The following is a 26,445-nucleotide window of genomic DNA, read 5'->3' as shown; positions in this document are numbered from 1 at the left end:
TCTATCTCAGTTTTCAGCACATAGACTTGATAATCAGGACCAAACTGGGCCGAAAGTCAATCACTGATGTTCATCATTGAAAAAAAAATCTATAATCATTAATTTGTAAGAATAATACTGCTTAAATATGAATCTATCACCTCAAAAAAAATGGAAAAGTTGGGTTTTTAAAAAATGTCTTTTTAATGTATCATAAGTTTAAAAGTCAATGGAAAACTTCTGGTTTCACCTCCAACATGTAAAGAGCTTGGAAATCTTCATTCCCATCCTCACCACAGGTAAAAAGCTGAGCAAACTGAAAATCAAAATGATTTTCTTAGATCCATCAGAGAATTAACATCTCAGGAAAAATTATGACCCTACAAGCTGGAGAGGCGGAAAAACACGGAAAATCACAGGCAAGATCATCTTACTGGGAGCAGAAGTCACTGGAATCAGGTGTACTAGTGGGAACATTTAAAACAGTAATTTTGATGAGCTGTTGATGGCACGAATTGCTGAAGACTGACTGTCCACTAACTTGATAGTTAAAAACTCCAGAGGCCAGTCTCAAGGGGACCCTACACTTTTACAGGTTTTAATTTCAGGAACACAATCAGGTTCTTTGAGTGAAGACCAGAGAAAAATTCCCTCCTATTTAAGTAAAGATAGGGAATAGTGATGGGGAAAGGGAAGAAAAGTAGCCATTTTGAAATATGCCTGGGGGGAAATGTAACCACAATGAAATTCATCCACAGCATTCCTCATAAGAAAAGCCTGCCCTCTGGCCAAGGGCAAACACTTTACAGAGCCTTATATGACCTGAGGGAAAGGGCAATTAGCCAATCCCAGCCCCCTCTAGCCTTCATTTCTCACTCCAGGGGAGGAAAAAAACAGGCTGAAAAATGGTTAGGGTTTAGTGCACTCAGGCCCACTAAAAATACAAGATTTAATTTTAAGATTACACAACACTTATCCTGCTCAACACTTTACCACAATGTTAACAGGGTTCTAGTTACTAATAACAGTATTAACAGTTATTATTAACTAACAATAACAACACATTGTAATAACAGTAATAATAATAAGTTGCAATAACAGCAGATAACAACTGAGGGAACTACAGGACGCAGATGCTATTTAAGAAGGGGTTCTTAGGGAAACCCCAAGGAAAAAAAAAAAATAAAAATAAGGAAACTGAAGCCTTTGGCATCTACAGCTACAGCAAACATTAAACAGAGCCAAGCTAGCTCCAGCCAGATTGACATAAAATCTCACACCAAAAGTATTAACTACTCAATTTCTTTTTTCCAATATATCACATCTGGCTTTTAACAAAAAATTACAAAGCATGGTCAAAGGCAAGAAAAACAGTCTGAAGACATCAAGTAAGCACCAGACCAGATTTAGATATGATGCAGATTTGGGAATTATTAGATAGGAAACCTAAAGTAATGAGTAATATTTTAAGGGTTCTAATGGAAAAAGTTGACAGTATACAAGTATAGACGGGTAATGTACACAGACAAATGGAAACTCTGAGAAAGAATAAAAAGGGAATGCTAGATATCAAAAGCACAGTAACAAAAATAAAGACTGTCTTTCATGGGCTCATTAGAAAACTAGACATGGCTGAAGAAAGGCTAAATAATCTTGAAGATATGTCAATAGAAACTCCCCAAAAAGAAATGCAAAAAAGAAAATTCCAAAAAGAATTTTAAAAAATAGAACAGAATATCCCCAAACTCTGGGACAATTACAAAAGATGTAACATATGCCTAATGGGAATACCACAATAACAAGAAAGAGAGAAAGGAACAGAAGAAATATTTGAAAGAATAATGGCTTGAATTATCCAAAATTAATGACAGACATCAATCCACATACAGGAATCTTAAAGAACACGAAGCAGTATAAATACCAAAAACTCAACATACAGACATATGATGTTCAAACTGCAGAAATCTAAATACAAAGAAATCTTCAAAGAAAGCAGAGGGAAAAAGAAAACACCTTACCTATAGAGCAACAAGGATAAAAACCACATCAGATTTCTTGCCAAAATCATGCAACCAAAGAAGGGGGTGTGGTGAAGTGCTTAAAGTGTTGCAAGGAAAACAACAACAAAAAAAAAAACCCCTCACCAACCTAGGATTTTGTATTCAGTAAAATTCAAATATAAAAGAGAAATAAAGACTTTCTCAGAAAAACGAAAACTGAATGAATTTATTGCCAGTAGATCTCTTTCCTGGAAATGTTAAAAGAAGTTCTTTAGTGAGAAGGAAAATGATATATGTCAGAAATTCAGATCTATATAAAGTTAGCAATAGATGAAGGTAAAATAACATATTTTATTTTTATTATTAATTAATCTAATAATACCTGTTCAAATTAATAATAGTAATGATATATTGGGTAATTGTAGCTATCAAAAAGTGAAATAAATGACAACAATATTATAAAAGATGAGAGGGAGGAATTAGAAATACACTGTTATAAGGTACCTGTATTACCTGTAAAGCAGAATAGTGTTATTTGAAAGTGGATGTAGATTCACCACAAATAGATACTTCAAACTCTAAGGAAACCACCACAAAAAGGTTTAAAAGAGTACAATTGATATGCTAAGACAGTAGAAAGCATGAAGTCATATAAAAATTTCAAAACTAGAGAAGGCAGAAAAAGGAAGATTAAAAAATAAACGAACAGTAAGTACACTGAAGAAAACAGTTACAAACATGGTAGATATTAATCTAACTATACCAATAATCACTTTAGATGTGAATTTTCTAAATACGCTAATGAAAATAAACTGTCAGAGTGAATAAAAAAAACACAAGACTCAACTAAATGCTGCCAAAAAGAAACCCACTTTAAGTATAAAACACAGAGAGATTAAAAGTGAAAGGACAAAGAAAGATACACCATGGTAACACTAAGCAAAAGGAAGTTGCAGTGGCTATATTGATTTCAGACATCAAAGCAAGGAAAATTATCTGGGATAAAAAGAGTCATTACATAATGATAAAAGGGTCAATTCTTCAAGAAGACATAATTATCCTTAATGTGAATGCAAGTAACAATGAAGCAGCTAAATACCTGAAGAAAAAAACTGAAAAAACAGCAATGAGAAACAGGTAAACTCATTATTATTGTTGGCAATTTAACGCCCCTCTTTCAGTAATTAAGAGATCCAGGAGAAAGAAAATCAATAAGGAAATAATTGATCTAAACACTGCTATCAACACACTGGATCTAATTGACAATTATAAAATATTTCACACAACAGCAGCAGAATAAACATTCTTCTCAACTTCAGATGGAACACTGACCAAGACAGACCATATTCTGGGGCATAAAGCATACCTCAACAAATTAAAACATAAAAATAAAACACACAAAAAACCTCCAGAAAGCATACAAAGTATCTTTTTAGACTACAATGGAAATCAATAACAGAAAGACAGAAATCATTAATAGAAAAATAGCTGGAAAAGCCCCAAGTATTTGGAGATTAAATAACACAGTTCTAAGAAATACAAGAGTCAAAGAAAAATTCTCAAGAGAAATTTCAAAATAGTTTATATTTTAAAATTATATATTATTAAGTATATGTTAAAATGAATATATAAACTAAATGCAAATATAACATAAAAATCTGTGATGCTGTAAAAGCAAAGCTGAAGGCAAACTTATAGCATTGAATGTACACACTAGAAGAAATATCAAAATGAATAATCGAGCTTCCACCTTAGAAAAATAGAGGAAGAAGAACAATATCAGCCTAAAGCATGCAGAGGGAAAAAAAATTAATAATATAATCAATGAAAGTTAAACCAGAAAATCAATAAAGAAAATCAACAAAACCAAGCACTGGTCCTTTGAAAAGATCAAATGATAAAACTATAGCCATACTAATCAAGAAAAAAAAAGAGAGAGAGAGAGAGAAGACACAAATTGAACTGATATCAGAAATGAAAAAAGGGTCATAACTATTGATCCTACAGATGTTGAAAGGACAATAAAGTAATATTACAAATAACTCTGTGTTCCCAAGCTTGAAAACAGATGAAAGGGACTAATTCTATAAAAAATACAATCTACTAAAACTGAATAGACCTATGACTAAAGAAAAAAACTGAATCAATAATTAATAACTTTTCAAAAAAGAAAACATCAGGTCCAGATGGTTTCACTGGTGAATATTACCAAACATTTAAAGAAGAAATGGTATCAATACTTTTTAATCTCTTCTAGAAAACAGAAGAAGGAATACTTCCTAACTCATTCTATGAGGCAGATACTACTACCATATTACCAAAACCAGATAAAGATATTATACACATAGATAACCATGATCATAACAATAGATCATATCTCTCATGAACATAGATTCAAAAATCTTCAACAAAATATTAGCAGGTCAAATCCAAAAATGTACAATAAATATTATACAACATGCACAAGTAGAATTTAATCCAGGGATATGAGGCTGGTCACCATTTGAGAACCTATTAATGTAATCCATTACATCAACCAGCTAAAACAGAAAAAAATATATGATCCTATCAATTAACAGAGAAAAATCATTTGACAAAATTCAACACCAATTCATAACAACTCTCAGGAAACTTGAAATAGAGGGAACTCCTCAATTTGATAAAGAACACAGACACAAAATCTATACCTAACATCACACTTAGTGAGAAACAAGATGCCTTCCCCCTAAGATGGGACCAAGGCAAGATGTCCTTTCTCACCTCCTTCATTCAACATCATTCTGAATGTCTGAGCTAATACAATAAGACATGAAAAGGAAATAAAAGGTATCCAAATTGGGAATTAAGAATAAAACTGTTTTTGTTCACAGATCACATGATTGTCTACGTAGAAAATCCCAAAGAATCAACAAAGAGCAATAAGCTATTATTGAAAGTTTGCAAGATACAAGTTAATATGCAAAAGTCAACTGCTTTCCTATATACCAGCAATGAACCACTGAAATTTGATGTTAAAAACACAATAACATTTATATTAATAACAAAAAATAAAAGTTAAGTATAAATCTAAACAAGTTATGTACTACATCCGTATGAGGTAACTATAAAATTTTGATGGTGGGAATCTACCAAGACCTAAATAAATGGAGAATAATGATTATATATGTCCATGGATGGAAAAACTCAATGTTGTTTAGATGAATAATCTTTCCAACTTGATCTATAGGTTCGAAACAACCCAAAACAAAATTCAAGAAAATTATTTGGTGGATAACAAACAGATTCTAAAGTTTACTTGGAAAGGTGAAAGACTCATGGTAGCCAACACAGTACCGAAGAAGAAGAATTGGAGGACTGATGCTACCTGATCATAAGAATTACTATAAAGCTACAATAATCAAGACAGGGTGGTATGGGCAAAAGAATACACAAATAGACCAATGGAACAGAATAGAGTTCAGATATAAATACACACAAATATAGTCAACAAAGAACAGAGGAGCTAAGGCAATTCATTAGAAAAATGCTGATAGTCTTTTTGACAAACATTGCTGGCAAAACAGGACATCTATATGCAAAACAATGAATCTAGACAAAGACCTTACAGCTAACATTAAAATTAACTCAAAATGGATTATAGTTATAAATATAAAATATAAATCTATAAAACTTCTGGAAGACAACATAGGAGAAAATATGGGTAACCTTGGGTTTGGCAATGAGTTTTTGTACATAAAACTCAAAGCATTTATTGAAGAGGCGGTCTCCTCCCCAGTGTGTAGACTTGGTGTCTTTGTCAAAGATCAGATGGCTATCGAGGCATAGGTTGATTTCTGGATTCTCTATTCTATTCCACTGATCTATATGTCTGTTTTTATCCCAACACCATGCTGTTTTGGTTATTATATCTTTGTAGTACAGTTTAAAATCAGGTAGTGTTATGCCTCCAGCTTTATTTCTTTGCTCAGGATTGCTTTGGCTATTCGTGGTCTTTTGTTATTCCATATAAATGTTAGGATAGTTTTTTCCATTTCAGAGAAAAATGTCATTCGAATTTTGATAGGGATTGCATTGAATCTGTAGATCATTTTGGGTAATATGGACATTTTCATAGTGTTAATTCTTCCAATCCAATAGCATAGGATTTCTTTCCATCTTCTTGTGTCCTCTTTAATTTCTCTCAACAGTGGTCTGTAGTTCTCATCGTAGAGATTTTTCACATCCTTGGTTAACTTTATTCCTAAGTATTTTATTTTTTTCGTGGTTGTTGTACATGGGCTAGCTTTCTTGATTTCTTTTTCTGCATGTTCACTGTTGGAGTATAGAAATGCTACTGATTTTTGTGTGTTGATTTTGTATCCCGCAACTTTGCTGAAATCATTTATCAATTCTTAAAGTTTTTTTGTAGAGGCCTTAGGCTGTCTGATATACAGGATCATATCATCTGCAAACAAGAACAGTCTGACTTCATCTTTTCCAATCTGGATGCCTTTTATTTCCTTCTCTTCTCTGATTGCTCTGGCTAGTACTTCCAACACTATGTTGAATATGAGTAGTGAGAGTGGGCATCCTTGTCTAGTTCCTGTTCTTAAGGGAAAAGCTGAAAGCTTTTCCCTGTTTAGGTTGATATTGGCAGAAAACTGGATATTCATATGCAGGAGAATGAAACTAGACCCATACCTCTCACCATAAACCAAAATCAACTCAAAATGGATTAAAGAATTAAATATACACCCTGAAACAATAAAACTCCTTAAAGAAAACAGAGGGGAAACACTCCAGGAAGTAGGATTGGATACAGACTTCATGAATATGACCCCAAAAGCACAGGCAACCAAAGGAAAAATAAACAAATGGGATTATACCAAACTAAAAAGCTTCTGCAACAGCAAAAGAAACAATTAACACAGTGAAAAGATAACCAATAGAATGGGAGAAAATATTTGCTAAATATACATCTGACAAAGGATTAATATCCAGAATATACAAGGAACTCAAACAACTTTACAGCAAAAAAACAAGTAACCCAATTAAAAAATGGGCAAAGGAGCTGAATAGGCTTTTTACAAAGGAAGATATATGAATGACCAACAGACACATGAAAAAATGCTCAAGATCACTCAGCATTCGGGAAATGCAAATCAAAATCACACTGAGATACCATCTCACTCCAGTTAGGTTCGCTAATATACAAAAGACTGAGAATGATAAATGCTGATGAGGTTGTGGAGAAAAAGGAACCCTCATACACTTGGTGGGACCGCAAAATGGTGCAGCCTCTATGGAAAATGGTATAGAGGTTCCTCAAACAATTTCAGATAGATCTACCATATGACCCAGCTATTCCACTGCTGTGAATATACCCAGAGGAATGGAAATCATCCTGTTGAAAGGATACCTATACTCCCATGTTTATTGCAGCACTGTTTATAATAGCGAAGAGTTAGAACCAGCACAAATGTCCATCATTAGATGAGTGGAAATGGAAAGTGTGGTACATCTACACAATGGAATACTTCCCTGCTATAAAAAAGAATGAAATACTACTATTCACAGCAACATGGATGGACTTAGAAAAAATTATATTAAGTGAAATAAGTCAGGCACAGAAAGAGAAATACCACATGTTCTCACTTATTTGTTGTAGCTAAAAATAAATAAATAAATAAATATACAAACAAATGGTGGGAGCAGGCAGGGAAGAAGACACAACACTCACAAAAATTCCTTGAATTTGCTAAGACAAGTGAACAGATATGATGTTGATGGGAGGAGTGTGGAAACAGAGGGGGGTAAAGAGGAACTGGTAAAGGGACTCGAAAATCAACTACATTGTATATTGATAAATTTTAAAAAAACAAAACTAAAAGCATGATCCATGAAAGAAGCTTAATTTTTTTAAAATTATATTCTTCTACTGTATAAAAGACACTGATAAGAAAATTAAAAGACAAACCACAAACTGCAGGAAAATATTTGTAAAATACATATCTAAAAAAGAACTTGTATTAAAAATACACAAATAACTCTTAAAACTCAACAATAAGAAAACAAACAACCCAATAAAAAATGTGTAAAATATCTAAAGAGACACTTCACCAAAGAAGATACACAAATGGCAAAAAATCATATGAAAAGATGGTCAGCATCACATACCATTAGGGAATCACAAATTAAAACCACAATGAGAAGCCACCACATATCTATGAGAATGGCTAAATTCCAAAAAATTGAAACAGAACACCAAGTGCTGGCAAGTATGTGGAGCAAGAGGAGCACTGAAACATTGCTGATGCACATGCAAAATGGTTCAGCCACAATGGAAGACAGTTGGGCAGTTTCTTACAAAACTAAACATAATCTTACCATATGATCTAGCTATGCACTCTGAGGTATTTACCCAATTGAATTGAAAACACGTCCATCTAAAAACATGCATGAAATATTTATAACAGCTTTATTCATAATCACCAAATATTGGAAGCAAACAAAAGTCCTTCAATAGGTAAATGGATAAATTGTGGTTCATTCATACAATGGAAAAGACATGGAGGAATCTTAAATGCATATCACCAAGTAAAAGATACCAGTCTGAAAAGACCATGTGTTGTATGTATTCCAACTACATGACATTCTGCACAAACTAAACTATAAAGACAGTTAAAAAAAAAAAAAAAATTAGTGGTTACCAGGGGTTGGTTAGAGGCAGGATTAATAGGTGGAACACATGGGATTTTTAGGGTGGAGAAACTATTCTGTATTATACTGTAAGGATGGGTACATAATATGACGTTATGACTTGCTAAAACCCATAAAACCAACACAAAAAGTAAACCTTAATGTAAACTGTGGACTATATTAATAATAATGTATTGATAGTGGCTCATGTACCACACTAACGCAAAATGTTAATAAAAGCAGAAACCTGGGGTGGGGAGGGGGAGGCAGCAATATAGGAACTCTGTACTATCTGCTCAATTTTTTCTGTAAATCTAAAACTGTTCTAATAATTAAAGCCTATTAATTTAAAAATGAAGTCAATAGCAGAAATTGAAACTCTGGCCCTCGTGAGCACAGAGCATAAATTACAGTTTCTCATATGGTAATAAAAAAGAGAAACAAACCTGCTGCTATTTTTAAACACCACATTGGGCTCGGAAATGCCAAGGAATATGCAAAATTAACAAAGCCTTTTATTTCCATTTTGATATTAGCCTCTGGAGATGCACATGGCTTAAAAAAGAAAATGTTTATCACTTTCTTTTCAGCTTACTTGTATCAATAAAGGTGGAAGGATATAAGACCTTAAAACAACCTTCCACAACAAAAACAGATTTAGTTTTGACCTGATGAAAATAAATGAAACTTAATTCCTTATCAGCAATGAATGGAAACTCAAGATTAAACACTCCCTAAAACCTAGGTATGCTCCTAAGTGCTTTACACGCACTATTTAATTGAATCCTCAATATAACTACTTGAATCAAGTCAATTATTATTATCTCCATTTTACAGACAAGAGAATAATGGTCTAGAGAGGTAAAATTAGTTACCCAAGATTGAGGACCCAAATTTCAAACTGGTGTGTGTGTATTGAAAATCTGCGTTACCGTGCCACGTTGCCTGTTGATTCTAGGAAAACTGGTGTAAACTTTATCATAATGAGTATATTTCAGTAATTTTAAGACTAGTCACAACAATGCAGCTAAGATAGAGTGCTAAGATATATTAACATGTCTGGTGTTTGTCAATCTGGAATAAGATTTTGAGCAAATATTTTCATAAGCATAAGTGCTGTCTCAGTGTTATCTTTGCAGAAATGTGTGCATGTTTGTATGTACACACGCACATGTGTTTGTGTACTAAAATAAAGACACAGAATGAGGGTATATGAAATAGAGATTTAAATCATTTTCTTTAAAAAAAAACTCCTTGTGTTAATTTTGGATTACAATAACTTGAATAGGTCACCAAGTTACCACAACATAACTGCTGACTGCTATAGAAAGGGGAGATTTATAAAGCTGTATATCTCATCTTTGCCTTCTTTCCAATTTACTCAGTGTGGAAAATGACTTTGGCCGTCCAAACCTTAACTTATGTTTGGACCCTTTCCATCTTTGAGTCCTATTCTAGTGTTGCTGACCATTAAAATGAATATTTCAGTGGGGCTGAAATAGTCTTATTAAGCCAAGCCAAGCTTTATATGGCTTGCGCACTTTAAGAGGTTAATCTAGCCAGCCAGCTTACTTTGTTCAAATGTATTAAAAAAAAAGACTGTAACATTCAAAGAAAAGCAAAGTTCACTAGGTAAGACCTCAATAATATAATGGAAGCATAAAATCCTCTAGAAATTTTTACCATGCTATTTTATGAAACATATGCACACACTCACTGGAACAGAATCCAATTCAACTGGTTTTGAAGGTCAGTTCAAAAATGACTACGTATGCTGTATCTCTGTGAGAAATATGCACTATTTCAAGAGTGCCTGGACACAGAAGCTTCCTTTCTCCAGTTTATAGTTTATTGTCAGTCCAGTGGTGTACTATATAAGGGAAAAAAGTCACCTACTACAGCAATGATACTATTTTCAGCCAAAGCATAAAGTTCATTAAATATTACATATTTCTGAATCAACTCATCCTTGTGTTATGAAACAAAAGGAATCACATTGTGTAATTCTTGAAGGAAATGCAACGTTAAGTGTGAGCAATAAAAATTAAAATAAAAAACAATTATGTTATTCTCAACTTCAAGATGAATTAATGTGAAGCTGTTGATGTTCACTGTTGTGAAAGAAGCAAAAGATACTCAATTCCTACATGTAAAAGAAAAGAAAATTAGGGATGTGCATGATTAAAACCAACTATTATAAACTGATGTTTCTAAAATGCCCAAATTCTAGTGGCAACTGTGATTCTCCTAAAAGGAAGGAAGTAAAGGTCCACTTTGCATGACAAAGGTCAGATTTCTGCAGGCAAATGACACTTCTATAGTTGACTGTTCCTGGGTTGTCACTGTCTGGGGTGCGTAAGGGGACAATCCTAAAAGGTCAAGAGAGGTTCCAAATTGTGCTCACTGCTTAAGGGACACCCCTGGGGCTATCTTAATCAATTTAAGGCCATCAGAACTTTTCTTACTCTGGTTCTAGTTTTACTTCCTAAATCTTGCTAATATATGTTGGTAATTCAGTATTGATGTAGATTTAAAAGAAATTAAAAGTATCTAGTATTACATGCAGATCAAAAGATAGAATACACTCATTTAACAACTTCTTTTAAATCTAAGATTGCATTCTATGAAATTCAAGTAGACACCAGAGATTGAGAATCTGGCCCTAATAGAAAATCATAAATATATAGTAGCTGTCCTGATATTTACACTACATAATCAATGACACTACTCTAGATTTCACTTAATATGATGAAATTACATCCTTATACAAAAGTTATTGTAAATGGTTTCTGAAATCATCACGTATGTTTTATTATGGTAAAATTTTATTGTGTACTTTTTTTGTAATGAATTTTGAGCCAATGAAATACAATAAATGCTGAAGTAAAAATTATTATTTAACAATATTTCAATGCTTTTTTTATTTAGTGCAAATACATCTCTAAATGTTCTCACAATGAAACTGGAAATATACCAAATGGATTATATTTTTAAAAGTTGGAAGAGTTTTGCCTATTTGTAATTAATGAAGAGTATCTCTAAGTATTTTAGATAGCGTGCTGAAAACATCTGTATTTAATTATATCATACTTTTCTTAAACAGACAATGGGAATTGAATTAAGGAATATTTTGAAACCCCCTATAGAGTTATTAAAGTATTAATGACTGTTCAAGAACTTTATTGCTACAATGTTTGAAAATGTTTAGTTTTATAGATCAACAGCCCAACACTTCATAAATATCAGATTTTAAATATATAACGAAGAAACTTGAAAAACTGGGCAAATACAGAAAATGTATCACTAGAAAAGACCAGGGATTTTCACTATTATTACACATCAAATAAACAAGCATAGAAAATGTCTTGCATAATTGTACTGATTTGCATAACGGTTTGTTAACCTATATCCTGAGCAGGATTTCTCTTTGAATTTTGCTGGGGATTGAGGATTTCTATGAGAATAAATTAACAGCTTGTCATTCATTCTTCACAGAAGAAAAACCCTAAGCTGCTCTCATGGAAACAGTGGGACACAAAGTACAGGTTTTTAGTTCTTAAGTATTTCAATACTTAGTTCTTAAGTATTGAAAAAGAAGAGATTTTCTTTCTGGATGCTTAGTGTTCCCAAATACCGCTTCTTTTCAAAGTGAGTATCAGTTCTGCAGTCAGTTTTCATTCTCCCAGTGGTAAGAATATATTCAAAGGCTGTGTGCTCAGCAGGTCAGAAATCTTTCTCTGTGAATGTAACTGTATCACTCATCAGTAACCTCCTGCCATAAGGGGACTCAGTATTTTCTTTCCTTTTAGTGACTCCTTGGGCTCTTGAATGCCAGTCACTGCCCTGAGACCTGGGGCAATATTCACATAATCTCTGTCAATAGCATCTATACAGGCCACTGGTGCAACTAAATGTCAAGGCTGCAGATCAAAGTCCCAACATTCCGAAACTCGTGTCCTTTATGGATCAATTTTCATAAACTATATGCCATATTTAGAAATACATAGAGGCTCACTCTTTGCTTTCTTCCTTTTATCCCAGAGAAGTTTTTCTTTACAAGAAAGGCAATCTGATTTGTAGATAATAGTGTGAAATTCTGATGCAATACATAAAACTCAATCATTCTGCCATTGCATAGCCAGTCTGTTGAGGTATTTTATTATACCTATCATCTTAACAGTAGAAATGCAAAAATCTTTAGGCTTTTAAAATAAAAAGGTACAGACAGATTGCTTTGCAAAACTTAACCATCCTTTCCCAGTGCCTGGTACAATATGGGCTAGATGGTAGGTAACAAATTCTAACTCATGATTGATTTTACTTTTAAATCTTCATTATGCTACAGGTAAATTATATGACAAAAAATAGCTTCAGCATGTGTCTTTACAATCTATATCCATTTTAATTACTCGGAATTGCTTGGGAAAATGGAGATAATTATTTGAAACCATTTTCACTCTATAGATTTCATATACAAATTACATCGATCTATATACTTCTTCAGGAAGAACAGAGTAAAATACAATAGACCAAACTATCTTCTACAAAGATCAGTTGTGGATATAAAAATTTTCAAATTTATAACAGTTTCTAAAAAAATGTATTTGGCAAACATCTTAAGATTTAGAACAGAATGTACACAACTGCTGTTTATGTGTATTCCTAGCTAAAGTTTAAATATATTTATTACGGTGGTAAGAGCATATAATGCATTAAATATGCACATATCAGAATGCTCAGAAAGGAGAAAATAGGAAAACAAATACAGGCCTTAGAGCCTCAGGGCCGTTTACTAAATTACAAATAGAAGCATCATGATGCTAGTTCCTCTAAACAAATTTTAACATAACTACATGAGATTATTAGGTACATATATCTTCACACTGAGTTCTCCTGTAATCTATGAGACATTAGGCAAGTCACTTACTCAGAAGGTCACCTTCACCTAACCTGTTTTCATCACATAAGCAATTAAAATTTAAGGTTTTAAAAATATTTATGAGGAAAAAAATTTATTATTCCCATTTTTGTAGTAAATGGTTGAGGCTCAGCATAAAAACAGATAAGTGGAGGAAATTAGAGGCCCTTACTAATGGAGATGGAGAAGAGTAAAATTTTCTGAGAAATCAAATTTCTATTTTCTTTTATTCTATCCTTTATTACTAGTAAGAAAATAATTTGGCTAAAATTCACATATGATAAACTTTTAAATTTAAAAAAGGTACTGCAATTATATAGTCAATCAACTGATGTAGAAATAAGTAGGTGTGAGCGTGTGTGTACATGTGTGCTCACGAGCATGTTTGTTTATGCTGAGGGCAGGGATGGGGACAGTATTATATCTATGACTGAAAACCTGTGACTTTCCTCTAGAGGTGTGGCAAAATGAAACTACAGGTATGTTACGGAAGAGGGGGTAGAGTTCTTGTTAAACCAACTTACCAGTTTTTCGAAGGGGGAAATCATCCTTTGCGTCTTGTGTTCCTGGTAATGTGTATTTGTAGGACGGGGATGTTCCACTAAGTGGTGGAGAGCTTTGATCCAGTGATGTGTGGTGGGCAGCCCTACAAAAGACAGAGAAGTCTCACCATTTACGCTGGCATTTTTACTGCATGTTGGTCAGCAGTAATCAGTTGCACATGCTGTACACGTGCCTCAGCTGTGTTTATGTTCTTTCTTCTTAGTGTATACAAACCACAGCCTCATGTAACCAACTTCACTGTAGCAGTATGTTACAGAAGGATGCAGGATTCCTAAGAATGCCCACCATGTGTTTGGTCATATGGTCACATAGAAAAGTTCACTACACTAAAAGAGAGGAATTACCAAGAGCCGGAGCTTTTGAAAATCTAAGATTGTTGTATATGTTTTCTTAAGAGCTCTAACAGTGGAAAAAGTCATCATGGAAATCCTTTTTAGTCAATAATGTAGAACAACCAAGGTTAAAGTAAACATATACAAGGACGTAGTTTTTAAAAATTACTATAGCGTACACGTAGTACATAAAGGTGACTTTTTACTGAAAAGATGGTACCGTACTGTGCCAACAGCCTCAGGCCTCCTCAATTACATAGCAGTTTCAATAGTAAAGAATGGAGATCACTTTAATATAAAACTGATTTTTAAAAATGCTTTCTCTTTCCTGGGTGAATATCACAACAGAGTTGCAATCATTCTACTGGAGAATAGTTTATAGGTCTGAACACAGACTACCCAATGGATATAAACATCTACAATTATTATATGTGATAAAAACAATGAACAGGGCATAGTATCACCACCACAATGATTGTTCTACCAGTATTATTTGAATCATACATTCTGAAGAATTAACTGGTTTAATGATATTTCATCAAACTAAAACTGGCAAAAATGGTATTAAATCCAGATTCTATAAACTACTGATTTATGGTTATCTGAAGTTGGATCCTACTAAAGTTCAATTCTTTACAAACCAGAAAGAATTTCTAAGTAACATGTGAAAGTCATGTTTAATACAACCAAGAAAACAGCTAAAGGAGTTTTCAGCTGACAAATTGTTTGCATGTAGTTATTTCTCATTGCAAAACAGTATTATCTTTTCTTAATCTAGGCTATAAATTTTGAAGGAATTATGAATTAGTTATAAATTTTATCTGTAATTTTAGGTAACAAAAAAGTATTTATTTTGAAATCCTTTCTGATATTAACTGAACATTTGAAAATTTTCATCAGAGATTGATTTTTCAAGTCACCTGACATGCATGAGAGAAATTATGTAAATCATTAAAAAGTATTTATAAAACATTCTAGAATCTGACTACTACCCTTTATTTGGATGCAGATAACTATAAAGTGGACTTACAAGTACAATAACTCATTAAATAAAACTCCTGGGATATTTATAGTTGCAATATAATAAATTAATCAAGTATTTACTTCCTATCCTTGCTGATATAAGAGATTAAAAAACATGTAAGGGTAAAATCCTATGGTCATTCAGCAAACACATTTATGAGAGAAATTAAACTATTGATTATTAGCCTATTATGCAAATATGATTTGCCTATCAGTTCTTTGCCCTGATTTTTAAAAACCCCACATCCTTCATATTTTATAGAAAGAAATGTGTATTCTATAATCTCTCTTTACTGGACTTGGGGAAATACAATTCCATAAAAACTGTAATACCACCTTGTATTATGTTGTCAGTTTGTGTGTCAGAAGCCAAACTATTAATTATTTCACTGGGTTACTGAAGACTTAGATTTATTTATTTAGCTACTGTCTTTCTCTTCCCTTCCCTCCTTTATCTTCTTTCCTTCCTTCCTTTTTTTTTTTTTTTCAAATTGAGTCAAAAATCTTCTGGACTTTTAAAAATAGTTCTGACCTCCATTTTCTATCTAACCAAGTAAACTATAATCATAACTGCCAAATTTTCAGAAATTTTTGTATAGATATCAGCTGTACCATCTAAGAAGAGAAAAATGCAAAATACAAAATAATTTTTCTATGCCCCACCCTACGTTTGTCACTTACTCATTCAACAAAGAAAATATATATTTCCTTGCCCTCAAGATGACAAATGCTAATGTTTATTATGCTTTGCTCTCTGTTACGTGGTTTGCCACATTATTTCATAGGACCTTTCAGGCAACCCTAGAGGGCAGGTACTATTATTATCTTCTTTTTATAGAGAAGGAAACTGATCTTTAGAGAATTCAGGGAACTTGCCCACAGCCACACAGCTGAGAAATGGCAGGCCCAGGATTTGTGCCCAGGTTGGTTAAGTACAGAATCTGTGCTCTTTACCCTTGGGAATGAAAACAGCCGAACACTGAACATACGTGTACCAGAGCTTGGGATGGCGGCTCACGGAATGATTTTTTCCATTAGTTGGAGTGTCTTTTGTTGCTGATTTACTCAGCAGGAATTCTTGAAGCTTCTGCTTTACCTCTGTACTTGCCACTGCCCCTGAAACACACACACACACACACAAACAGAAAAATTGATATTGATTGTGAGTTTTGTCTTCTCATTCCTCTTGAATATTTAACAAAGATTAAGAAGTAACATCACTGGTCATGGAATATGAAGCTTTCCTATTAAAAGAAGAAAGCCGAGTTTAAATAGATTTTAGAAAGTGGCATAGTAACGCTTTGTAACTACTACTTAAACTGCCTCTTTTCAAAAGGCCTTCAATGATTTCTCTAACTGCTTTTGCAGAAAGGGGATTCCCAGAATAAATACTAATTTTAAGTTTAAAAAAATACTGCTAAGGAACAAAACTCTTCTTTTTTTTTTTTTTTTTTTTTTAAAATCAAGAACCTTGGGGGACCATATTAAATCCCTTACACACATTAAAATGATCTTTTCTAAGTCACTAGTTTGAAAAATTTAACTTTTTTTCAACCCCTTTGAGCATTAAATAAGTAAATATTGCTGACAATTCCAGTTCAAGTCATCAAAGTTTAAACCATGCTGCAATCTGATTTTGAACTGACCTAATACAGGGGAATTATTTGGATCTGTCTCCCTCTTGTGGATAGTTCTTTTGCAAGTGTTCTGCCTTAAGTCTGCCCAAAGTCTGAGTAGGCAGGAACTAAACACAGCAATCATTACTTGGGCAGGAGGAAGGAAGGAACAGTGAGGGGATGTGGATGTAAGTTTATTAGTAAACAGGATGACTCATGCTAGATCGCATTCGTATGACATTATTTTTAAGGTTTAAAACAACAGAAATTAGCATCACTGCCAAATAATACTGTTTGCTCGAGATGCTCTGCAGACTGAATAAAGAGAGCTGATATGTGAATGTCAAAACTTTACAGTTGGATCTATAATTCGTTCCTTTACTTAAACACAGACAATTTTGGCAAGTTTAATTCCACTCTTTATCAAGCTTCTTTTTGAATGATGATCAGCTAAACATGAGGAAAGAGAGTCCGTCTGTTACCCTGGTGCCTCTTACTTTCTCGTCCTCTATCTTTGCCTCTGAGAGGAGGAAGCTGCTGTTCTCTGCGATGCCTTTCTACTTCCTGTTCTTGCCTCTGCTGCTCCAGTTTCTGCTCCTTTTCTAGGAGTTCTTGTTGTTGTTTTATGGCTAGAAGTTCCTGTTGCAACTTGCGAGAAGAGAAAGACATGAGAGTGTGCAATTTCTTTAGGCTTCATAGTCACCACTGACCAAACTAAAATGTTATAAGCCTTTGGAACCTGTTTGTATTTAGTTTATATTTTTACCCACTTCTCTTGGTAAATTATTGGAATCTAACGACAAGCGGATGCCATGATGGTCTTATCATCAGTAAGCAAGTTTTTAGGTAATTCCATTACCTGTCTCTCCCTATCAAAAATGATTACCAAATTCACTCAGGTCTTTTAGTTTCTATTGATTAAATCTTTAGTTCCCTTAGTAACTTTACTTATAAAATATATGAAACAGGCAAAGGCAAGGACTGCCTGGAAGTCTATTTTACAAAGTCTCTCACGTTATAAATAAAAAACTGAAATCTTCAGTTCTTATCCTGCAAAATGGGGCGAAAATAATCAAAGTGAATAGAATGGTTAGATATGAGTTAATTTGGAGGAAGTCTACCTAAAATAAATGAATGCTAAAAATTTCAAAACCTTACAGAGAAAGTTCTCAATTGAATAAAGCAATCTATCTATCCATAACAGATTCTTCTCTCAAATAGTAAAAGTTGTATTCTTTCATCCATTATATAAAAACCTTTAGACCCTTTAGATTAGAGACACTGGTCAAGAATAAATCACTTCAATAAAACTATACTTTAACGCACTATAGATTGGCTTTCTGAATTCACTTCCAAACAACAAATAACATGAATATGAAGCATTCTTAATAGCCATCTTGAGATGTCAGTTCCCTTTCACACTGAAAAATATATACCTATGAAGAATAATAGTAAATGTGCCCACTGAGGAATAACTACTTGACTTCTACTTAGGCACTGACATTACTAGATGTGAGATCTGGACAAAATACTAAACTACTTAGAGACTTATTTCTTCATTTGTAAGATAGAGAATAATCTCACACATCATATTCATAATGTACACAAAATCTGTTTTTTAAGTTTGAACCATACTAATTATAATAATTGTTATTATATGTAACTTTCAATACTAACAAAGTTACCTTGTTTTTTATGTTAGATAGGTACTTAAAACTCTGAATTTTATGACTAAAAGTAATAATAGAACAACAATAAAAGCTGTACGGAGTGGCATCAGAGTCATTCTGAAGCAACAGGAACTCGTATGTCAACCATGACAGGCTTACCACTCCCAGAAGGATATGGTTACAAGCATTTCTGGTTGCTCTTCATATTAAAACCTTAGGCATTTTAGCTTTGATAGAGCGGCCCCTTAATGGATGTTTCTAGATATTCCATTGTAGCAGAAGAATTCATAACTCTGCTTAAATTCTGCCTTAATGTTAATTCTATATAGATATTAGGGTTGGTCAAGTTCATTTAGTGCTTCACCCAAATCCCCAATGCAATTGAGCTTTAATCTCTCTTTGAAATCTAGGAAAGCACCCAATTTAATTACCATAGCTACTATTCATTATCAAAGATTGAGGAAATGAGGTTTAAAATAATAGGAAGAAACAAAACTTTGCCCCCTCTATTTCTAAGTATTCTGGCCCAGAAGAGAGGCAGGGTGACTAAGGAGCTTCAGAGGCAGATCAGACAAGACTACAACTCTTGGATCAACCACTTACTCACTGTGTAGCCTTAGGAAAGTTACATTATTTCTCTCTGCCTTAGTTTACTAGGTGGAAAAATGGGGATAACAGCATCTAACTCAATAGATGCTATTACAGATGCCAAAGATTCAAAAAGCTAACAGAATCATAGTATCATGCACTGTCTTCCTCATAAAAACAAAATATAAATAAAAGTTCAAAGTTAAAAACTTTTAGCCTTACCCATTCAAAAAGTAACAGAATAAAAGAAAAATTTTAAAGAGAAAAAACCTTCTCAATCTTAAAAGGAAGCTTTAAAATATATCTTCAGTTTCTGAGAAAATAACTTATTACTTTGAACAATCATTTTAAAAGCTAAATTTTCCTTTCAGCTACCTTATAATCCTTTTCCTCTCAAGAGCCTCTTTTCCAATATTTTCCAGATGTCAATAAACCTGCCATATCATTTCGTTTGTGCAAAAGGAAAAATTAATTATTGACTTACTACTATTAACTTGTGAGTACAATCAAATGATAAATTATCTTCTAAAAAATTCTTATTTATTTTATAGCTACAAAAGGCAACAAACATAACTGAAAACAAATATCAAAAGTGGTTACTTATCAGTAATTTCCTGTATTCTGGGCAACATGACTCACATACAGCAGAAAAATGAACTATATAGTTCTGTAGGTCTTAAAGTATGGTGAAGAATGTAAATTTTACTGATTCATTATTGCCATCCTAACACATTTGGAAGGACTGAACAAAGAGATCTATGCATCCATGTTCCTATTATTGTTTCACAGGTCAAATTGAAATAATGCTTCAGCATTCATTCATAAATAAATATGTAAACTAAATGAAGGATACCATACTTCAAAACATAGCCATGAGATACTGATTCCATAGGGGACCCAAAAGAATATCATCACTCTTATTTTTCAGGTTGTCTTTTTTTTTTTTTTTTTTTGTCTTTTTCGTGACCGGCACTCAGCCAGTGAGTGCACCGGCCATTCCCATATAGGATCCGAACCCGCGGCGGGAGCATCGCCGCGCTCCCAGCACCGCACTCTCCCCAGTGCGCCATGGGCTCGGCCCTTCAGGTATCTTATAGACCAATAATATGCAAGAGTTCTTTTAGTAAAGTTTACTAGCAAAGGAAAAAGATTACATTTTATATAAAGTGTCAAAGAGACTTTTTAGGAAAATAAGATAATATAGGCTTTCAGGGCTAAGAAAATATCTTGTAAAACAAGGAACGTAGAGAAGAAGGTAGCATTTTTACCTCTTCAGATGTTGTAATATTAATGTGGTAAAATTACCTAATATTAACATAGATTAGTTTTCTATATTAACCCCATATCAATGTGCTTGTACTTGACTCGTAAGTAATAGATTAAGTGGCTATACTATAAAGTAACATAACATACAATTATACAAATAAAAAATAAATACATAGACTTATCTAAAATAATATAATAAAACAGGCCATTAAAAAAATTCTGAGATATGGATATATTTCTCCTAGAAAACTTTAAATATCCTGAGCCTCAAATTGTCAACTACTTCCAAAATTCTTACAATAAATTACTGTCTACAGTCTACAAAAACATTGAAAATATTTGCACCGGTTTCTCCATATATAATTCCCTTGAGTTTTTTACATAAGGTGATTAATTTATCCTTTCTCGTAAACAATATATGCAAATTCTTTAGAAATATAAAATGCATCTTTCCAGGCTCATGGTTCTTCTTCATGGAAACAGATGAACAAATGAACAAGATCATGTAGGAGGGAATATAAAATGAGGGTGGCAAGTTACTATTTCCTGACATTGATTCTATAAGGTAAAGGATAAAAGAATGGAAGAGACCATTCTAAGAAGCCAAGTAGGTTTTTAGCAGATACGTACCCAAGGTTTTCACTAGTACAATCACAATGTCCTTCAAGCCATACATCCATGTCTTAATCACAATGAAACAGGAATTCCTCCCCAGCAAGCCCGTGGGTACTTCTTATACCCATGTCATGATGCAGACTCCCCGAGTAAGAAGGTCAGAGACAAAGAAACATTTGCTACCTTGATGTGCTCCTGAAGCTGAGCCTGGTGCTGCCGTGTCAAATTCTCATGCTGTTTCTGAAACTCTGCGATCAGGAGTTGCTTCTGAATTTGTTGCTGCTGCTGGATGAGAAGTAACTCTTGCTGGAGCTGCTTCTCACGGACAACAGGGTCCACCACAGGCATCATCATCCTGAGGTCTGTCCTTAGGTCTAATGGTGAGATGGGCTCCAGGCCCACAGGAACCTCTGACTTTACATCCACTGGAGAATAAAGAAAAACAAAAGGTGGGGAGGTTGGGTGGGGGTGGGGGGGTGATAAAGGATTGGAAGTTAGCACACTGACTTAGACTTTGAAACAATCAAAAACTAAAAGATACTATACCCTGTACGACAAACTGTATGTCAATGATTTCAGTCATTTGCTTACATTGACAATAAAAGGTCTTTTTGTACATCAGTTTTGATAAATGGGCCACACAATAATTTTTACCCAGTAATTTGTACTCTGCCACGAATCTGCCACATTTCCTTTTTTCAGAGAGACGACTTCAACTATTTACCGGTATCAAAGTCACTCATAAAACTTATTCTACTGGACAACTTACAAAAATCAAGTCAACTTGAGACCAAAAAAATGCAACTATGTTGAAGGAAAGATGCCATGTCGTAAGAGAGAACTTCTTCCACAGCTAAATTTGCGCACTTACAAACGTTTTTCTTTGTAAGTAGAGTCAGAAGACACATCCTACCTTAAAAAAGCAAAGCTTGTAATGTAATGTATTTGTAGCACTATTAGGCCTCGCAAAGAAAGAATACAAATCTGCATTCTAAAATGTGGGGACTGGTGATTAGCCACAGTAATGCTGCCAAATCCAAATGTCAAGGAGTGAAAGTAGCCAAGTTTCTAAGTGCTGGTTTTTAAATAGTAATAATCTGTATCTCAGTTACCTCATTCCTAAAATAAGACGGAAAAAGTAAGAGGAAAATTTAAAATAAGAATTTAATCAAACCACAGGGGGAAGAAAGATTTGAAATTTCAGAATAACTACAGAATATTTAAATTCTTAAAAGCTAAATTAGATAATACAAATAAAATTCTTAACACAACTCCCAGCAGATAAGAATGCTGCTTCCCAAAGTAGTTTAAGGTAGAAAGCTCACAAACAGAGTAGATATCCAGATATATCAGTTGTTTATGACTTACATCCATTCTGATTGATCGGCGTACATGCCAAACTGGTTGCTAAATATTTTGAGTATGACTCTAACCCACAGGAATCAGGGAAGTTTTGTAGGTAAGTGAAACAGGTTAATTTAAAGACAATAGGGATTTTGGAGTGGGAAACTATGGCAAATCGGAATGTGTCACTCACTACTCAGTGAAAGAGGTCATTCACTACTCAGACCCAACTAATTATTGGTGAGGAGAAAGAAAGCAAATACAGACCTAGTATAGGCAAAAATAACATAATTTTTAATTGAAAAATTATTCAAAGGTTTAAACACTATGTGAATGAAACAAAATTCTTCTGTAAGTCAACTTTAACATGCAGTATGCCAGTTTTCAACCTCTGCTCTAAAATCTGAATAACTATTTCCATTCTTCTACCTGTTCAACCCTGAGGATGGTGTTAACTTCTCTAGGCCTCTGTTCCCTCATCTGTAAAATGGACAAAATTACAGTAACATTAACAACAGAGTTGTTAAAATGCTTAAATGAGATCATCCATTCTAAGTACTTATAGCATATATCACATCCCTCAATAAATGGTTTGTTTCTGCTTTTTTTATTACATAAAAATGGATATTTTCTATATATTAAAATAAGTCATCAATACTGAGTGGCTAACAAAACAAAAATATTGTTTTGAAAATAAAATAGTATATGATTTATACTAAATATTAGAAATGAAAACACTAAAATCTCTAGAAAAATGGACAAAGAAAGAAAACAACTGAAAATTACCTTTACCAGTAAAAAATGAAAATTATAAATCAAAATAAAGCATTACTACCTAATTATTAAATATCATATATATGATTTGTGTACATACAAATGCATTAGTGTATAATGCCTCATTGTATAGGATTAGCATAGGACTAAACAATTATTTATTGCTAGTGGCACTGCCAATTGGTATAAAACTCTTACAAAACTAATTTGACAATAAGCATTGAAAGTGTTAAATAGTTCTACCATTTGATTCAGGTTTCCCAACTCTAGAAACACATCTTAAGGAGTTAAAACGGATAGAGAAAAAACAGTTCAAAGTCATATTGTTTACGGGAGTGTTGTTATTATTGTTACTGAATCACCAACTACAAGGAAATGTCTAAGTAAAATATGTCACATCTATTTGGTAGAAAATCTGTAATTACTTAAAAAAATGTTTATGGGAACATAAAAAATGCTGTTACTAAGTCATAAAACAGTATTGAAAATGACATGTATCCTATGATAACTATTGAAATTATAAATATAATTTATTTAATCAATATAAATTTAGTGAGCCCTTGAAAGTCCCAGACTTCATTCTAGATTTTGGGGTTCAGTAGCTTTTAAAAAGAAGACAAAAATTCTAGCCCTTACTGAATATATATTCCTCTAAGGTTTTTAATTACTTTAGTCTCTGAATTCTAATACAAAAGACTGGTGATTGAAAGAACAGAAGATGGTTGTATTTCAGATGGAAATTTGAATGATTCTTCCCCTGCTACTTTTCTGTATTTTTCAAATTGCATCTAATGCTCTAACTACGACTATAAAGTAACTAACTTAGATTTCTGGATTCCAGGTTGGGAAGTACAAAGTTAATATTACATGTGGATTTAAGAGCTATTTTCAGTTGGTTAACCTTAACAGAAATACTGTCTATAGATGTTTAGGCTTCAAATACTAAAACATCAAGTGTGTTTGCTTGCCATTTGAACTGTACTGTGCGTGTACACGTGGACTGGTACCTGTCTTGGATTGCAAATAGTGGTGATTTTTCAGCATATTGATCAGAAATTTGCATTGATGGTATTTTATGTGTCACTTTAATGAAAATGGAAAAGGACTCATTAATACACTATAGTTTATTAATAAATGTCTTCGAAAGCATGATATTTGTAAAAGGAAAGGAATTAATTGTGACAAGTTTGGAAGTAAGTGAGGAGGATGGTCTGTAAGATCTGTTAGCTGCAGCGCCCGATGCAGAACTTTCAGTCAAGGCTCTAGAGTAACATGAGATTTCGAGCATTAACTTTAAGAGCTGACATAATTCCAACCAAAAGCAATGGCTGCTAATGACATATTTCATTTTTATATTAAATAGGTCAAACTATAGCCTTCAGTTTTTACATGGAAATCCCAATAAACAAAGGTCGGAATTTAACCCTATAAATATGAAACATAAAATTCAAGACACCCTGGGGTCTCTTCTTGCTGGCATTCTTGTTATCCATAAACTACAAACATCAAACTCCTTTGATGAAAAAAAAAATAGATAAAAAAGAAAAAGTCTCACAACTCTCTGAAACAGTTATTGTAAACCTCAAAGGGTACTATGACTTCTTAACCTGCTATCCCAACAGAAATGATTGTGTCTAACTGCTTGCCTTTGTTCAGAGACTAATCACTAAATTGTGAAAAATCACCCTCAACTTACAAAAACTGCTCTTGATTATAAATAATTGCCCAAGACTGAGAGAAAGTGGCAGGCAAGATCCCAGTCTTTCATCCAATTTATTCAGCAGCAATCCACATTCCATTTGTCTAGACTAAATATAGCAGCATTTATACAAGAAATCAATAGTGCTTGCAGAGAGGAGAGCAAAGGCATGAATATTTCATCAAACTCAGACAGAAATGGCAATCAGCAAACTGATGGTTCTGTGTAGGTCATCTTTGGCCTGCTGGATTAGTTCTTTTTACTTGGACAATAGCTCATCTCTGACTAATCATAATTGTATCATAGCCACTCTTTCTATTTTTAACATTAATTGCGTTGTGGTGACAAAGGCTCATCCTGTTGCAAAAGGAATGTTGAATTTTCTTACATCTTTGGTGACAGGCTAACAAGCCTACCAGCAGCAATAATAGTAACACAATACCAGGACTGAGTTTCAACAAGTTACAGTCACTTTCATATCACAGAAAGGTATAGACAGTGTTCTTATAGCTGACATATTATCATAATCAGAAATAATCAACTTACAAGGAGAAATTAAGCACCAGTTTTAACAGTGGGTAAATGAAATTATCTCTGTTCCCAACATTCTTTGTCTGGGAACATGCAAATTTCCTCACAAATTACTTAGAACAGGTGGCCAGTGATACATAAGTTGGAAGGAAGTTGATGACAACAAATATTAGTTTCAGCATTAGTTATAAAAGAGTCACGTCTTTTTTAACAGCTCTCAAAACCTCATGGCACAAGTGGGAAAGGACCATGACATAGCTAGCTTTACCTGGATTCACCCTGTTTGTCTGATATTGCAAATACATACAAACATGTAGATGTTATATATTTATATTATTATTTTTATTATTATATACCAAATGCCCAGTCAGAACATTTCCATGTATAAGCTAGTCTTAATTATCACTTTACAAAGCCCTGTTCATTCTTCCTTCACATTGTCTTTCTCATTTGTTCTTTGACAAGTTATTACTTCTTCTGTTTAACACTTATCAACTCATGCAATATTTATTTTTATAAATAGCTTTTAGTTTTTAATGAGCTTGTAAATAAAAAAGCTCTCACTTCAAAGTAAAAATGAAATCCTAAATTATATAGATGTTTACAATAATTACATTTATTTAAGGAATATACATACTTCTTCAATTCAGAAGATAGTTGTATTTTGGATGGAAATATGAATGATTCTCCCCCTTCTTCTACTGTCCCATATTTTTTCAAATCATATCTAAATGTCTGTGACAAATATGTTTTTTTTAAAAACACCAAGGCCATTAGAGTTAATTAAGAGTACTAAGGTAATCTAGTAGCCATTGAATATTTTTTTATTAAAACATAATTGATTACAC

At 33.3% G+C, this 26,445-nt stretch overlaps 1 protein-coding gene across 25 annotated transcripts in view; it reads right to left on the bottom strand.

Annotated features, from left to right (window-relative positions):
• Positions 1-26,445, bottom strand: part of HDAC9 (histone deacetylase 9) — an 899,944-nt gene that overhangs the window by 392,111 nt on the left and 481,388 nt on the right. For 8 of the 25 annotated variants that reach the window (XM_063101430.1, XM_063101421.1, XM_063101428.1 and 5 more), the window contains 4 exons: positions 21,433-21,674; positions 17,593-17,758; positions 16,484-16,610; positions 14,100-14,221 (listed from right to left, as the gene is read on the bottom strand). In XM_063101430.1, the coding sequence (XP_062957500.1) occupies positions 14,100-14,221; positions 16,484-16,610; positions 17,593-17,758; positions 21,433-21,674 (657 nt within the window). The remainder of the gene's footprint in view (positions 1-14,099; positions 14,222-16,483; positions 16,611-17,592; positions 17,759-21,432; positions 21,675-26,445) is intronic. The other 17 variants (XM_063101415.1, XM_063101422.1, XM_063101429.1 and 14 more) reach the window with 6 other exon arrangements.

Source organism: Cynocephalus volans, chromosome 6, assembly GCF_027409185.1.
Source record: "Cynocephalus volans isolate mCynVol1 chromosome 6, mCynVol1.pri, whole genome shotgun sequence".
NCBI classification, from domain to species: domain Eukaryota; kingdom Metazoa; phylum Chordata; class Mammalia; order Dermoptera; family Cynocephalidae; genus Cynocephalus; species Cynocephalus volans.
Note: the sequence above shows the minus strand (reverse complement) of the source record. Positions and strands in the feature narration are given on the sequence as shown.